Source organism: Elephantulus edwardii, unplaced genomic scaffold, assembly GCF_000299155.1.
Source record: "Elephantulus edwardii isolate Elephantulus edwardi_28Jun2011 unplaced genomic scaffold, EleEdw1.0 scaffold00295, whole genome shotgun sequence".
Taxonomy (NCBI): domain Eukaryota; kingdom Metazoa; phylum Chordata; class Mammalia; order Macroscelidea; family Macroscelididae; genus Elephantulus; species Elephantulus edwardii.
Window position 1 is genome coordinate 2,601,287 of NW_006400045.1, and position 17,810 is coordinate 2,619,096.

Genomic DNA, 17,810 nt, shown 5'->3' on the forward strand with positions numbered 1-17,810 from the left:
AAACAAAAACTGTGCTATTGTCATCGTTGTTATTATGTGCTGTTGAGTTGGCTATGAGTCATAGCCACTCTATGAACAATAGATTGAAACCTATTGTTAACCATCCTCACATTTACCATGTTAACTCCCATCATTACAGTCTTGTGATGTTTCATTACCTTGGCAGATTTCTTCTCTATTGTTGAATTTCAACTTTTGCAAGTGATCAAAGTATTTAAGAGAAAGTTTCACCACTATCTTTTCCTCAAAAGAACACCCTGGTTATAGTATCTCCAAGATAGATTTATTTGTCCTTTTGGTATATTCCATAGTCTTATTAGCCACACCACAATTCAAAGGCACCAATTCTTATGCAGTCTTCTTCCTTATTCATTGCCCAACTTTCTTTTTTATATACTTTATTTTTTCCCATTCATTCATTGTTGCACATATTACTCCCTCTCCACTGCTCCCCTCCAGTTCACTTATCTCTTTGAAAAAAGAAAAAAAAATCTATCTTGTTTTACAACACCCTCTCCCCAACCCCCACCTCAGTCCACTTTACTATGCAGCTCTTATTCTAGACTCTTATCATGCAAATAATACCTAATTATATACTCCTTTTAAACAGTTCTCTCCCTCATCTGTTTCAATGCAGTGTACGTCATTAATCACCTCTCTTCTTAGTTTTCCCCCAACTCCAATGTCAGTCCTATTTTATAACAGTGGCATTATGCAGTATTTGTCCTTTTGTGACTGATATATTTCCTGAGAATAATGTCCTCCAGGGTCACCCATTTTGTATAATATTTCATGAGTTCCTTGTTTTTCAATGCAGCATAGTTTTCCATTGTAGTGAATTTCCTTGCCCTTTGTGATGTTTTTACATTGAAATTTTTTAAAATAATAGATTAATATCACTACACCTGCTCTACTCTGCTTGCTATTTGCTTGATATATTTTTCTCATCCTTTTATTTCTTTATTTATCTTCACGTTTTAGGTGTGTCTCTTGTAGACAGCATATTGATGGATTTTGGATTTTTATCTAATCTGCTACTCTTTTTCTCTTCAGTGCTGCATTTAAAAAATTCACATTAATGTGAGTATTGAAAGGCAAAGTTTTATTGACATTTTGTTGAGTTCTTTTTGGTATTGTTGCTAATTATTTTGGTACATCCTACTTCCTGTAGCACCTCTCAGAAGGATGTCTCTCAGTGTTTCCTGCAACACTGATCTTATTTTTACAAACTCCCTTACATTCTGGGTTGTTGTTTTTGTTTTGTTTTGTGTGGGGTTTTTTTGTGGGTTTGTTTTTTTTGGGTTTTTTCTGAGTATATCTTGACCTCTCCTTAATATCTGATACACAATTTTCTGGGTACAATATTCTTGCTTGACTGTTGTGTTTTTTGAGTGTTTGATATATGTCATTCCACTGTCTTCTTGCTCGCATGGTTTCTGTTGAGAAATTGGCAGTTAATCTTATTTGCTCTCACTTATAGTTACTCTTTGTTTCTCCCTAGCCACTTCAGAATTTTCTCCTTATTTTTGGTTCTGGCAAATTTGACTATGAAATGCCTTGATATATTTCTTTTGGGGACTATTCTACTTGTGTTCACTCAGTTTCTTGAATATATATTTTCTCATTCTTCATTTTGCCTGGAAAGTTTTCTTTTAGTAATTTTTCCACAACTTTTTTGGTGCCTTAACTTGCTTTATCCTGCTCTGAGATTTGGATCATATGCATGTTATTTATCTTGATGGTGTCCCACATTATTCTTAGGTTTTCTTCTTTCTCCTTCCTTTTTTATTCTACTTTTTGTTCTAGCATAACAATGGTGACAATTCTATCTTCTCTTTCACTCATTCTGTGTTCCATTTCTTCAACTCTGTTCATGTGTCCCTCCATCATGCTGATAGCATCTGAAATATTGGTCCTTATATTTTAGATTTTGGTTTCTTGTATACCTCACCTGGTTTCTCTGCATTGTTTTGGATTGTGTTTTTTGTTGTTATTTTTAAAAACTACTCCTGGTTTTTGCTCACAGTGTCCTGTAATTATTTTTTCTTTTATTATTATTTATTATTATTATTATTAATTGTAATGAACATTTACAGAGATTTTGGATTTCCATTCATTCATTGTTGCACTTTTCTCCCTGCCCACTCCAACCCCCACCCCCAGTTCACTCTTCTCTTTGAAAAGTAAAAGAAAATTTCCTTCATTGGTATAAAATCTGCCCCCCACACCCCCTACACCCCATGTCCTGTAATTCTTCAAGTTTGTATTTCAACCAGTGAAAATATTAAGTCATTGTTCTTTTAAATTCTCTGTCAGAAATTTCCATCAGCCTTTCCGGATTCAGAAAATCCATTCATAATATGTTATTTTTGTGGGGGTGACATCTTGCTTTGTGTATGGCATAAGGTAGCTTGCTTCTTATGTGACATTGCTGTGGTAGTGTTTTTCTGCCTGAGGAGATAGTAGGTTCTTGATCTGAAGTGACTGCTTCAGAAAAGGGTGGGGAAGCTACCCTGCCTGTGTTTCTTTCTGAACTTCTGACTCAGGGGAAAATTTGCTTCAGTTTGGGAGAGAATGTCCTGTGAAAGCAGCTTCCTCTATCAGACAACTGCTGTAGCTAGGCCAGTCTAAGCTTCTCTGGGCTAAAGATAGATAATTGACTGGACAAGGGGAGACATAAGGCAGAGCACAGGGACACACACAGGGTAGGCATGTGCAGAGACCTGAACAGAAAACCAGACAATCCTGGTTTTCCCTTTGAGAACTGGGTCTGCCACCTCACTCAAGCTCCAACTGTCTCACTCCCTTCTGCTTGATCTAAAGGGGTCCCCCATGGACCAGCCAAACATCAGTGTTCCTCACAAAGTACCTCACTCAAATTCCAGCTGCCCTGCTCCCACTCTGCCACTACTGCTCCATTGCTCTGGGTGCAAGCCTTATTGTCCAACTCTCACATAAATATAAAACAGTTTAAACAACTATAAACTGTGTAAAGTACATCTAAGACTTTAACCAGATACTCTTGCTCTTTAGGATTTTAAAGAGGTCTATGACAATAGATTTGAGCAGTGCAACTCTTTCTTTGTTTTCATAATTGTTTTGTGCTTGCTGTGGACCCAAGTAAACTTAAATCCTTGAGAACTTCAGTATTTTCTCCATATATCATGACGTTCTCTATTGGTGCAGTGGTAAAGATTCTGATTTTCTTGATGGTGAAGTGTGTGCCAAATTGAAAGTTGTCTTCCTAGATGATCTTCAGTAAGTGTTGTAGGTCTATGTTTCCCAGAAATAAGATTATGCCATATTCATAACATAAGACTATTGATGTCTATCTTAAATTCTGATGCCACATTCTTCCTCATATAGTGTTACCCCTTGAATTATTTGCTTAGGAAATAGATCCAGGCCTAAATCACTGAGCCACTGCTGAGGACTCAGCTGCCTCCTCCTCGAGCCTCCTCGCTTCCCGACACTCAGTCCCCACTGCCCGCCTTCTCCCACCACCACCTTCCATAGGCCGTTTCCACCGAGGAATAGTATTGTATATCCGCTACCCAGAATCTCCACTCTTTTCACCCCTTTGTTGATGCAAGTAAGGGTGATGACCTGCTTCCTGCTGGGACTGATGATTATATCTATATAAGAATTCAGCAGAGAAATGGCAGGAAGACCCTTACAACTGTCCAAAGGATTGCTGATGATTACGATAAAGAGAAACGAGTGAAGGCGTTTAAGAAGAAGTTTGCCTGCAATGGTACTGTCATTGAGCATCCAGAATACAGAGAAGTAATTCAGCTACAGGGTTACCAGTGCAAGAACATATGCCAGTTCATTGTGGAGATTGGACTGGCTAAGGACGACCAGCTCAAGGTTCATGGGTTTAAAGTGCTTGTGGCTCACTGAAGCTTAACTGAGGGTTTCCTTGCAATGAGTAGAAAATTTCCCTTCTGTCCCTTGTCACAAGTTTAAAACTTCACAGCTTATATAATGTAAACATTTCTAGTCCACTTTTAACTTGGACTAGTGTAACACTTTCATGCAATAAACTGAAAAGAGAAAAGAAGAAAATAGATCCAATAGGTGTTGAAAAGAATATAACTCTGTTATACAACTTTTGTGATTTTAAATTATATAGTGTCCCTTATTCCATTCAAACAACTGTTTCTTGTACATGTTTGCACAACTTCTTGCACAAATTTGAAATAGAACAATTATGTGATCTAGAATTCCCAATATTCTCAATATTATCTATAACTTATGATTCACAGAGTTAAAAGCTTTTACATGGTCAATAAAGCACACGTACCCTTCTACAATCTTCATTCTAGAAAACAAAGATTCTTACCACAGTACCACTAAGCAGCATCATGGTGGATGGAGAGGAGATTGAAACTGTCAACTGCTTGGATCCACAATTAACACCCTTGGTACTAGCAGTCAGGAAAGAAGAAGACACATTGCACTAGAAAAATCTGCAGTTAGGGTCCTTCCCAAATTATTGAGAAGTAGTGATGTCAATTTGAAGAGTAAGGAGTGTCTGATTCAGGCCTTAATCTTCCCAATTACTAGCTATGCACCCGAGACCTGGACAATGAATAAGGATGACCGAAAAATAATTCATTCTTTTGAGCTGTGGCGTTGGAGAAGAGGATTAAACATCCCTTGAATGGCCAAGAGAATGAAAAGATATGTCTTGGAGAGGGTGCAGCCATAGTGCTCGTTGGAGGCAAGAATCATGAGGCTTTGCCTCACATTCTTTGGATATGTTGCTGGGGGCTGTTATTCCTTGGAGAAGGACAAGAAGCTGGGAAGTGTGGATGGTCAGCAAAGGAGAGTAAGAACCAGGTGGATTGATATGGTGACTGCTGGAATGGGCTCTTGTGTGTCAGGAACTGTGAGGACGGCACAGGATAGAGCAGGGTTCAGCTTTTTTTTCATAGGGTCACTAAGAGTTGTACTCAACTTGATGACACTTAACAAAAGCAAACTTCTAGAAACCCACAAATGATCACCCAACAGCTATTCAGTGGAACAATGTTCCCTGGTAGAAATGCTCTAAAGTGCACTACAAACTAGGATATCTAAGTAATAGGAGAGCTCTGGTATCCTAATGAGTAGGACGATGTACTAACAACCCAAATACAAGCAGTTTGAAATCATCATCTGCTTCTCAGGAGAGAGATGCAAGATCTCCTTCTGTGCTATTTATAGCTACTGACAAGCCACTGGAGCTTCTGTTATGAGTTGATTCAAATTAGAAAGCACATTACACCAAAAACCAATATATAACTGCCTCCTCTGTTCCTTAATCCATGTACAGTAGCTATAATAAATGTAGGACAATATACTGGCAATTGATTCAAAGTTGGATCACATCTCCAAAGTAAGTACTTTAGTCTTACCATGCTATACTCTGCCAGTTTTAGAAGGCTGTCTTAAAATTACATCAAGTACAACTTACAGCAACACTATAAATAACAGATTTGAATCTTGGTCTTATGTTTGGAAAGATGGCAGTTCAGCAAAAGAGGGGAAGACCCCTAATGACATGGGTAGACAGGAGACCTACAGAAACGCACTGAAGTATATGAGAGATAATGACAATGGAATAATAAGCTCATAAATGCCAAATTATACAGGTAGGATAGTTGCAGTATCTTACATTTAGTATTTGACCACTAGCTTAAGTAATGCGATAACTCTCAGTTCCATGTATTTATAGTTGGTGTTTGTTTTGTTGACGAGTAAGAATGTTTTATTTGTCCTTATATATTTTAAGTATTTCCCTACTAGTGATCTACTTTCAAAAAATATCATTCAATGAAAACCCTATGTAAGGCATAGTGTGCAAACTCACCAAGTGTGGGGAGTCAAATTAACAGCAGTTAACATTAAGAAGAAAGATATATTCTTCTGAATAAGGGAGACTGAAAATATTGATGAGTTGTGATCTGAAAGCCAAAAATTTTAAGAGGAATTCTGTGCATTTAATAACAAACACAGAACTGCCAGACACCAGACCATTTTGTAAACATCATCCATTTATAAATGTAAATATTTACTTACTTATCATGATTTTTGGAAGCAGGAGTAGAATCTACTTCCATAATAGTTCGCTTCCAGAAACCCTATGAACCTGGAGAGAGGATGAAAGTCACATAAGTGTTGAGGACTTTCCTTCATACAACCTACCACTCAACAGCACTTAACAACAACAACAGGATAATGATTTTAAGCAGAAATGTGCGGTTTTGTTTTGAACAACATGCAACTCCCATTTGAAACAAATAACCCCAAAGCAGAGACATACATTCCTAACATCTACAGTGACAGAGCATCCCATATAGTTTACGTTTGTTTACAAATCAGTCAAGTAAAGTAGACTTGTTAGCAATTTCTGTCTCCTAGAATTATATGCTTTGTCAGTCTTGTGTGGAGGAAAATTCTTAAATGAACACCTACAAACAAGGCCAAATTAGCTCCATTTTCCAGTGGGCAGTGCCCATCACATTTAAGTGAAATGCCTCAATTTGCACAATAAATATATAAATAAAGTTCATCTCTGTTCTTTAGCCCTGATTTGACCCAATATATCAAATTACCTCTTATTTGAAAGTTCTCAACAGTAAGAATTTATTTTTAATCATTTCCAAAAGGGAAAATCTAGCAGAAAACTCAAACCAATACTATATGGAACTGAGAATAAAATGAATTAGTATATTATTAATTGCATGCTATTAATTTTCAAGGACAATTGCAAATTACAATAACCCATTCATTTCTAGATTGTGGCTTGTGTATGGGGAATATCTCCATGTCTCAGACAGATTTATCCATTTATTAAGATAAAATATTTCCCTTCAAGCTCCGTTCTCTAGCGGGTGTTAAAGAAGAGGGACAGCTGTTGAATAGGAAGACTGAGAACTTGTGAGCCAAAAGCTTCACTCCCTAAAACAAGGAGGAAAAAATAACAGCGTGAAGCAGACAGTACTGTGAAAGAAAACTGTGCTGTACCCTAAACACTCAGTCAAAACACACACACAGAGTAAAGGGAAAACATTTGTAATGGTTTCAGTCAAGAGAAACTAAGAACATCATAGCAAGTATCTATTTTAGTCCCTTCGGTATTGCTTTCATTATTTAGCTAATGTCGATAAAGCAAGAAGCTCTACAAAGTTGTACTCTTGAATCATTTGTAATACAGTGACAATAGGCTGTGCTCTGTATTGACTTAGAAGATAACTTGGTCTCTGCCCCAGGCTTTTGCAATCTGGTTGAAGTAGTCAAAGTAATTCAAACATAAAAACGCCATCTGAGAAGAGGATTAAATCTCATGAGGTGTAAGGGTGCATGTAATGTTATTAGCCATAACACCACATAGATGGTAATTAAGCAGAGAGCACTTCCATTTTGCTACCCTCAGCAGCCCATATCAAAAGGCCACTATTTAAATTAAGTAAACCTATGACCTTGCTGTGACTTATGATTTTCCAAACTTGTAACACTGCACATCAGTAATTCAAATAAATTTAAATAATCAGAGATGCATACTTCAGTTCTATATGATCTTTTAATACTCGATAACCAAAACACATGGTGATTTTCCGGCTGTAAAAACATCTATCAGGACAGTCTAGCACAGTAACATAGCATGCTAGAAATTAAACTGAGTCTTGATATAATCATTTGGTGTGGTCGTCAGCTAAGTATCACCCACAACGTGTGACTTTATGAAGACTAGTTGACAAGATCAACAATATATTTACAACATAATGTTACTATGGCAGAATTAAACTATGCTTGTACATTAGTGAAGGTAATTGTATTCTTCCTAAATCAGGAAGAACTCACATATTCCTTAACTGAATTATATTCTGCATCAAATACCATTGTCTTTAATCAAGTGGTCTGAATTATCCTTTGAGCTAATTTATTATTCTCAGAAGTGTTATAATACACACTTTAATAAGAATAAAATCCGACATACTTTCAAAGAAGTTGATATATATTTTATGGATTTTATTGAGACAGTTATCTTGTTCAGCCATATTAAAATATACTCTTTTATATACTCTTTTCTGGCTCTACACTTATTGCAGAGATGTAAGCAATGAAAAACATACAGAGGTTGTAAGGAAATTGCAAAATCTGACAGGACAGGATCTGAACCCCTTCTGGTGTATGTAGGGTTGATAAAAGTAGGAAACTGCTCAGTGGAATCTACTATCAACAAGAAGATGTAAAGTAGGCTTATACTTATTTAAACACCCTGTAACTATTGAATTATACTATGGACTGCAAGGAGAACAAACAGTTTGGTCCTAGAGAGGGTGAAACCAGGTTGCTCCTTGGCAGCAAGGATCTGAAGGTTCTTCTGACATACTTTGGGCATGTTGGAAGGAGTGACCAGTACTTGGAGAGGGACATCATGTTTGGGAGGGTGGAGGGACAGCATAAAAGAGGAAGACCCTTGAATGTAAGAGACAATAAGATTGGTACAGGAAAGCGGGGTTCAGAGCTGTTGTACACAGGGTCACTACGAGTCATAAGCTACTCACTGGCATATAACAACAACAATAGAAACTAACAATGCCAGAATAAAATTAAGACTAGTGAAAATAAAGGAAAAAATATGTTGATGACATTCAAAGAGGGTTTAGAGCTGTGAGAAGCAGCTTGACAGAAACCATATTTAGCAGACCAGCACCTGAAAGAAATATCAACAGCAAAGGAATGAAGAACAAAGGTAAATACTCTGACCTCTCTCACTTTGTTTCTGATCCCATATTAGTGTGGCCCATTGGCTAGAATCAACAGAAGGCAAGAAAGTCAAAGTTATAAACATATTGCTATAAAAAAAAATTCTCCAAAATTATTTAACTGAACTTTCTCTTTTTAACTAGTGAATGTGTGTAAATTAAAAGTATGGTCTATGGCTTCATCCTATGACCACTATGAATTTACTTAATTTTCTTCAATCTAAAGAGTTTTAAAGAGTTTACTTAATTTTCTTCAATTTAAAGACTGATCTTTTGTAATAAATAAGTCATTGTTACATTAAAGCTGTCATTAAGGGAGTGCAGAGAGCTACTTAGAGGCAAATATGGTAATATTTTGTCTAAGATACTTTGGTCATACTTTCATAGGACGAGAAATATGATAATTGTTGTTGTTATGTGCAGTCAAGTCACCTGTGACCCATTATGACCTTATGTACAGCAACATTGAACCTTGCTCTATTCTGAGCCAACCTTATTGTCTCTGACACACTTACCGTCATTACCCTAGTCATTGACTCAATCCATTTCAGTCAGGGTCTTTCTCTCTTGCGTTGTCCCTCCAACCTTCCAAGCATGATGTCCCTCTCCAAGGACTGCTCCCTCCTTGCAATATGGCCCAAATACATCAAATGGAGCTTCAGAATTTTTGCCTCCAAGAAGCAACCGGTTTCACCTTCTTCAGGATCTACCTGTTGGTTCTCCTGAAACTTCCTGGTATATTCAACTCTTCTCCAGCACTATAGGTAAAAGGCAACAATTCTTCTATCATCCCTAGTCATTGTCCAGCTTCATGATGCATAACAAGTAATTACAAAGACCATGACCTGAATCACATGTGCCTTAGTCTCCAGACTGACATCATTACTCTTCAGTACTTTGGAGAGGTCTCTGACAACAGATTTTCTGAATGAAATAATATTTTAAATTCCTGGCTGCTGGTACCAAGTGTGTTGATTATGGAGCCAAGCAAACTAAAGCTGTTTGCAATCTCAATTTCTTCATCATCTATCATGATGCTGCCAATCAGCCTAGTGGTGAAACTCTTTATTTTCTTTATGTTGAGCTTCAACTACCATCTAGTAGACCAAAGAAAAATATGAGGAATTTATAGTAGTTTATACCAACATCCTCAAAGTTTATTGACAAATGTTAGAATCAGAAAACCTAAAACCACTAGTCATATATCCTTTGATATGATGCAAGAGAAAGTACAAAGCATCACCTGTATTCTATTATTGCAAAAATAATTAAACTTGTAAATTAACCACCTCTACTATAACCTACCTACCTTATAGAAAGGCATATGAGCCATAGGAGAGCATGCTGTTGGGTTATTTTAATGATTATGAGATCATCAAAACTGAAGATTCTATAAACAAAATTTCTCAAAATCATCAATGAATGGATAGTTTAACAGTATTTGGAGAGCGAAAGTTCTTGAAGAGACTAAGAGACCAATCAACCAAATGTGCATGTTTTTTCAGGTTTTAATCACATTTATTTGCACCGCCGTTAATTTTTTTTTTTTTTTCAAATTATTGTAGTTTTCCACCGCAAACCAAAACGGCACCCAAGGCGCCAGCTTTGACTCCCGGAAGATCGAGCCCGGTGCCTGGACCAGCTTCCCGCCCGCCGGCCCTACCTCGTCCTGGGGGAAGCTCTGGAGGGCAGGTAACCGTGGCCACCGAGTTCCAGACAGACAAGATCTCCGCCCAGGGCTCCTCAACTCCGCACTCTGCGATTGTGCCTTTTATTTTAATCCTTATTTGAACAAAAAGGAAAAAATAAACATTTTTTAAAAGGTACTCCTGATAATTTGATCACAAGCTTAGTTTTATTAAACAAAATTGTACCATTTTTAAGTTCATCATTTTTATTTGTATACGCTCTTTGCACTAACAGTCACTGAATCAAAAGATGAATTGCGCTGGGAAAATCTGCTGTCAAGGACATCTCCAGAGTGCTGTAAAGCAACGATTTCTGTCCAGAGACTAAGGTGTGCCTGATCCAGGCCATGATCTTCGCACTTACTTGCTATGCATCAGAAAGCTGGACAATGACTAAGGATGACCGAAGAACAATCAATACCCTTAAGTTGTGGTGCTAGAGAGGAGTCTTGAACATCCAATCTACTGCCAAGAAAACAAATACATCTATCTTGGAGAGAGTGAAACCAAGTCTTTCCTTTGAGGCTAGGATTTTAAAGCTCCGCCTCACTTACTTTGGGCACATGGTCAAGAGAAACTGATCCTTGGAGAAGGACGTCATGCTCAAAAGGGTGAAAGGACAGCATAAGAGAGGAAGACCTTGGATGAAATGGATTGATACAATAACTGAGGCAATATTGGCAAAATTAGGCCGACTGGCACATCATGATAGGTGAGGAAGAGATTGAGATTTTTAACAGCTTTAGTTTGCTTGGCTTCACAATCAATACTCTTGGTATCAGCAGCCAGGATATTAAAATGTAAATTACATGGGGAAAGTCTGCTTTCAAAAGTATTGAAGAGTAACAATGTCAGCCTGGAGATTAAGGTGCACTTGATCGGGTCATGAGGGTAGTTGTATCAGAATCAGTGAGGTTAGATCAGTACAAGGCAGGCCTCAGAGATGCAGTACATAGAGTCGCTATGAGTCACAGGTGACTTGATGGCACATAACAACAAGAACATTTTCTGTATAGATATAAACAGAAGAAAAGGTGGAGGAAATACTAATTAAAGAAAAATGTGGAAAATAAAATGGAACAAATTGTCAAATACAAATAATGTGATTATTCTGTACTTAGTTTATTGACTATTTTGATATGTGTGTGAAAATGTCTATTAGAATTCTTTTCAATTTAAAGCTATAACATATTACTGATACAAGAATTATCCTATTAATATTTACAGTAAAATACTTTTGAAAGGAAATAATTCAATACACACACATACACACACAGATATGTGTGTTTATATATATATTTTGGTTATATATATATTTATATAAACTTATCAGAGATTATATATTTCTTTTCTGGTCTGAGATTATGAGGATGTCACAGGATAGAACTAGGTTCAGATATGTTGTTCATAGGGTTTCCATAGACTATACTTATTTGACAGCACCTGAAACCAACAAGAATGTTTATAGAAATACTCAAGTGACCTAGTTGATAAGGAATTTTACTGTCAACCCATAACCAAGCTGTTCAAATTCACCAACTGCTCCAAAGAAGGAGGATAAGCAATTCCCCTGTGTAATTTACAGCCTTTGAAAACTCATTGAAGGGTCAGCTATGAGTGTGTTCAAACTGTGGCACATTACTTTAACAGCAACATATGTATATGTTTGTGTGCTGCAAACACATTATATGCATATACATATACATATACATATACATACACATACACATACATATACACATATTTTACACACACACTAATTGTTAAATGTCAATAACTCATAACATTATGAATAGCAGATAAACACCTTGCTCTGCCCTGCACCATTCTCACAATCCGTGCCATGCTCCACTCTTTGTCACAATTAACCATCTAGTTGAGGGTCTTATTCTATTTTCTTGACTCTCTACCTTTCTTAGCATGATGTCTCTCTCCAAGGACTGACTCCTCCTAAAATATGCTCAAAGTATGTGAGACTAAGGTTCACTATTTTTTGCCTCCAACGAGCACCCGGACTATACTTATTTCAAAAAGATTGTTTGTCCTTATTTAAGTCCATAGATTATTGAATTCTCTTTAATACCACCACAATTCAAAAGCATTAATTCTCTGTCATTGTCATTGTCCTATTTTCAGATGCATAGGAAATAATTAAAAATGCCAGATCTTGGCTCAGGGACACTGTAGTCTTTAAGCTGATATCCTTGCTTTTCAGCACTTTAAAGAAGCACTTTTTAGCAGATTTTCAAAGTGCAACATGAATTTTTATTTCTTGAATATTAGAGCATTTCAATCTTTCTGCACATCATTCTTAATGTTGTCTATTGGCCCAGTGGTGAGGTTTATGTATTCTTGATTTGTTGTTGTTGTTGATTGCTGTCCAGTCGAGCACAACTCATAGTAACTCTATGAATAAAAGGCCTGAAGCCTTTCTTATAACTATCATCATTTAGCAATTTCATAGAGTTTCCAGGGGCATGTCATTTAGGAAGTGGATGCCACCCGAGTTTCCAAGTATTCTTGATAGTGAGATATAATTGATGATGAAATCTATATTTACAGATTTGAGAAAAAAAAACTTATTCTTAACTTTCCACAAGTATAATTGTGTCATCTGCATACTTAAATTGTTAATAAATCTTCTTCCAATCCTGATGTCACATTCTTCTTCATGCAGTCCAGTTCTTGAATTATTTGCTTAGTATACAGATTGAATAGGTATGGGGAAATGATAAAACACTGCTGTATATTTTTCCTGACTGAAAACTTACAGAGTTGCCTTGTTCTGATAGCTTTTTGGTTTATGTGTAGGTTTTTCAGAAGCATTATTAATTGTTCTGGATTTCATATTCTTCTCAATGTTATACATAATTTATTATGATCTACACTGTCAAATGTCTTTGAATAGTCAGTAAAACACTGTTCTGGCATTGATCTGACATCAGCAATGATATCCCTTATTCCCATGGCCTCTTCAGAATCTCTGGAACTTCCCTGTTACTGTACAGTTCCAAATACTTTCTAATAATCTCGAACAGAATTCTTTTAGAGTCTCTCTCTCTCTCTCAGTCTCTCTCTCACTGTGCATGCACGCACGTGTGTGTGTGTGTGTGTGTGTGTGAGAGAGAGAGAGAGAGAGAGAGAACAGGCACAAATATGACATTCTTCTAGTCAGTTGGCCACATTTCTTAGCATGTGAACAATCCAACAATAAACATGGGTGCTTGTTAGAAAATGTATTTGCAGTGAAAAAATAATTGATTTTGCAAAATTCTTTTTTTTATTATTATCATTAAATTTTATTAGTTTCAGTGAACATTCACAGGGATTTTGGGCTTTCACTCCTTCATTGCCGCACCATTCTCTCCACCCTCCTCCCCAGTTTGTTCTTCTTCCCCGCCATCCGAATGTCTGTTTTAATTGTCCAATTGCCACAGTGCTTGTCAAAGTCAGTTCTGATTAATCTCCTTTGTCAGTGTGTCCTTTGCCATTCCCTATCACTCCTCCCTGAGAGAGACTTCACCCGGATTCATAAGGAAAAGGGGATGGTGTATTCTCTTAGCTACTTCCTGCTGAAAAGGGACGCTGTGGGTTTCAGGGTGAAGATCTTCTCTCACTACTCTAAAGGGCCCCTTTGGCAGTAGGAAACACATAGACTATTATGGAGATTGATTTTGGAATTTAGATGCACTCTTATTGATTGTGCTTGGCCATACATGTTCATATCCTTGAAGATGTATCATGGGGGTGTTGCAACCTAGAAGACACAAATTTGACTAACAAGTTATAAGTACATGAGTCAAAAATTATGGAAAAGTAAAAGAAAGTATTCTTTCATTGTTTTACAAACCCTCCCCCAGGTCCCCTCCACCATGTAGCCCTCGCTCTAGACTCCTGTGATGACAGAAGTACCTAGTCATATATCTCTTTTAAACAGTTTTCTCCCTCCTCTATCTCTTCATTTCTGCCACCAAATCCATGTTTTCCAGCTACCTTCTTTTTTGTTCCCAAAGTTTGCATTTCAGTAACCCATTATTATTAATGCATCTTGATTGTATGTTCGATCAATCTCTGACTGTGAAAGTTGGTAGAACTCTTCTATTTCCTCTATTTTGGCTCTAATTTTTGTTGCATATATTTGAATGATAGTGGTATTCACTGGACTTCCTAATCTGTGTATGGATATTATTCGATTACTCACAGCATTGTATTTCAAGATGGGTCTAGAAATGACTTTCTTTACTATGAAAGCAACCTCATTTTTCCTCACTTTTTCATCTCCAGCATAACAGATCATATGATCTTGAATGACAATAGTCCAGAATAACAGGCGCATAGCAAAGCGGGCAAAGGGTCAGGGAGGAGGGAAGAAATTGTGTAATAATGAAATAATCTTTTTGAAAAAATTTTCTTTTTTGTGTGTGTACCCTCAAATCAGATCTGACTAGTATAGGAAGAGATTGCCCCTCCTTCTCCAGCAGAGCATCTGGTGGAATTGAACTGCATGCCTCTGGGATTGCAGTGCAGCTCTTTGCCACTAGGCCACCAGAGCTCCCCGAAAAAATATTTTTAAAGACAAAACCTAACTGGGGGCGGGGGGAGTGGGGTAGTAGGGGGGAAATGTGTAACAATGAATGAATGGAAATATAAGTTTTCTGTACACTTTTGTTGAAATAGCAATTAAAAAAAAATTCAGCATAGGCTACTAAGTATATCCAAGGCATCTGTTTACTGAGACACTTCAATTGCTATTCCATCAATTTCTGGATCCTTGATTTTTTGTCAATGCCTTCAGTGCAACTTGACCGTCTTTTTTCCTTATAATTCGTTCTGGATTATATGCTATTTCTTGAGTCGACCCTGTATTGACCAATTTTTTTTGTTGCAGTAACTCTGCATATTTTTTCCTATCTTCTATTGGCAATTAAAATATCATCTAATATTTTGTGCTTAGAATTCTTCAGTATTACAATTCAAGGTATGAATTTGTTCTTCAGTAATTTTAGTTGGAATTCTGACCTTCTCCCTCCTTTTTAATTTTCTAACTCTAGGTTTTGTACTTCTCATTATGAAACTTTGCTGAATCTTGAGCTGCAAGATTTTTTTTTACATTTTAACTAACCTTTAGTTATCAGCCTGATGTCTAAAAGAGGAGAAGAAAGTTAATCCTGTGAAGGAATCCTCTTTGCCTTGTACATAAAAGAATTCAATAATAATTTCCCACCTGGGAATGTACTAAGATCTTAATAGGAGCTCTTGACCATTTTTTAATTTTTAAAGGCATCAAAGGAAGCTGTTGCACCAAAACTTAACATACAGCGACCCAATTTTTCACACTAATGTGCTAAAATTCATGTTATTATCATTATCTTCCCTTGACTAAGTATCAATAATTTATGAGGTATAATTGCTGTTGTTGTTATGTGCCATCAAGTCACCTGCAACTAATAGCGACCCTATATACAACAGCCCTAAACCCTGCTCTATCCTGTGCCAACCTCACTGTCTCTGACACATCCACCACTATTAACCCAGTCACTGAATCAATCCACTTCATAGAGGGTCTTCTTCTCCTGTGCTGTCTCTCCACCCTCCCAAGCATGATGTTTCTCCAAGGACTGGTCCCTCCTTGCAACATGTCCAAAGTATGTCAGACGAAGCTTCAGAATCCTTGTCTCAAAGGAGGAGCATGTTTTAACTCTCTTTAGGACAAATCAGTTTATTAGCAGTCCATGGTATACTCAATAATCTTCTTCAATACCACAATTCAAAGGAATCAATTCTCCTTCTATCCTCCCTAGTCAATGTCCAGCTCTCTGACGCATAACAAATGATTGCAAAGACCATGACCTACATCAGGCACACTTTAGTCTCCAGAGCGCCATCATTGCTCTTCAGTACTTTGGAGACGTCCCTAACAGCTGACTTTCCCACCGCAATGTGTCTTTTAATTTCCTGACTGCTGGTGCCAAGAGTGTTGACTGTGGAGACGAGCAAACTAACGCTGTCAACAATCTCAATCTCATCACCATCAATCCTGATACTTCCAATTGGCCCAGTGGTGGTATTTTTTGTTTTCTTGATATTGAGCCTCAATCCATATTGAAGGCTACAGTTCTTGACCTTCTGCAGCAAGCATTTCAGGTCTTCCTTAGTTTCAGAGAGCAGGGTAGTATCATCTGCATAATGCAGATTTTTGATGAATCTTCCTCCAATCCTGATGCCACTGTTCTCATATAGTCCAGACTCCTGGACAATCTGTTCTGCATATATGTTGAACAGGTGTGGAGATATAGCACATCAGTGGCATGCAGCCTTCCCAATTTTGACCCATGCAGTGTTTCCTTGCTCTGTTCTGATGACTGCATCGTGGTGGAAGTACAGGTTTCACATTGTTCTGTTGTTGTTGTTATGTGCCGTCGAGTCGCTTGCGACTCATAGCGACCCTATGTACAATAGCCCTAAATCCTGCTCTATCCTGGGCCAATCACACTGCCTCTGACACACCCATCCCGATTACCCCAGTCACTGAATCAATCCATCTCATAGAGGGTCATCCCCTCCTGCGCCATCCATCCACCCTTCCAAGCATGATGTCCCTCTCCAAAAGCACGTGTCCATTCTTGCAACATGCCCAAAGTATGTCAGACGGAGCCCCAGAATCCTTGCCTCCAAGGAGTAGCCTGGTTTAACCCTCTCTAGGTTGAATCTGTTTGTTTTCTTGGCCCTCTGTGGTACCCTCAATACTCTTCTCCAGCACCACAGCTCAAAGGAATCAATTCTCCTTCTGTCCTCCCTAGAAATTGTCCAACTCTCTGATGCATAACAAGTGATTGCAAAGACCATAGCATGTATCAGATGCACCTTAGTCTCCAGGGTGACACCCTTGTTCTTCAGTACCCTGGAGAGGTCCCTAACAGCAGACTTTCCTACCGCAATACTTTTTTTTTAATTTCCTGTCTGCTGGTGCCAAGACTATTGACAATGGAGTCAAGCAAATTGAAGCTGTGAACAATCTCAATCTCATGACTATTATCCTGATGCTGCCAGTTGCTCCAGTGGTGAGAATCTTTGTCTTCTTGACATTGAGCCTCAGTCCATACTGAAGGCTGCAGTCCTTGACCCTCCGTAGCAAGTGCATGAGGTCCTCCTCGGTTTCAGCAGGCAGGGTTGTATCATCTGCATAACGCATACTGTTAATAGATCTTCCACCAATCCTGATTCCATAATTCTCCTCATAGAGCCCAGCCTCTCAGATAATCTGCTCTGTATACAGGTTGAAAAGGTATGGAGACAAGACACATCCCTGGCGTACACCCCTCCCAATTTTGAACTATGCAGTGTTACCCTGCTCTGTTCTGAC

The 17,810-nt window shown here is 37.8% G+C and overlaps 1 protein-coding gene across 1 annotated transcript; it reads left to right on the forward strand.

Moving 5' to 3' along the window:
* The first annotated feature begins 2,832 nt into the window (after positions 1-2,832).
* Positions 2,833-10,550, forward strand: LOC102867680 (eukaryotic translation initiation factor 1-like). Its single transcript, XM_006900763.1, has 3 exons — positions 2,833-2,865; positions 3,538-3,878; positions 10,325-10,550. Exons 1-3 carry the CDS (start codon positions 2,833-2,835, stop codon positions 10,548-10,550), a joined length of 600 nt encoding a protein of 199 aa, XP_006900825.1.
* The last annotated feature ends 7,260 nt before the right edge of the window (positions 10,551-17,810 follow it).

Coding starts and splice junctions, on each gene's coding strand:
- LOC102867680 (XM_006900763.1), top strand. CDS start 2,833: ATGGACCAGCCAAACATCAGTGTTCCTCACAAA. Junction 2,866..3,537: donor ACATCAGTGTTCCTCACAAA/GTACCTCACTCA, acceptor ACCGAGGAATAG/TATTGTATATCCGCTACCCA. Junction 3,879..10,324: donor GACCAGCTCAAGGTTCATGG/GTTTAAAGTGCT, acceptor AAATTATTGTAG/TTTTCCACCGCAAACCAAAA.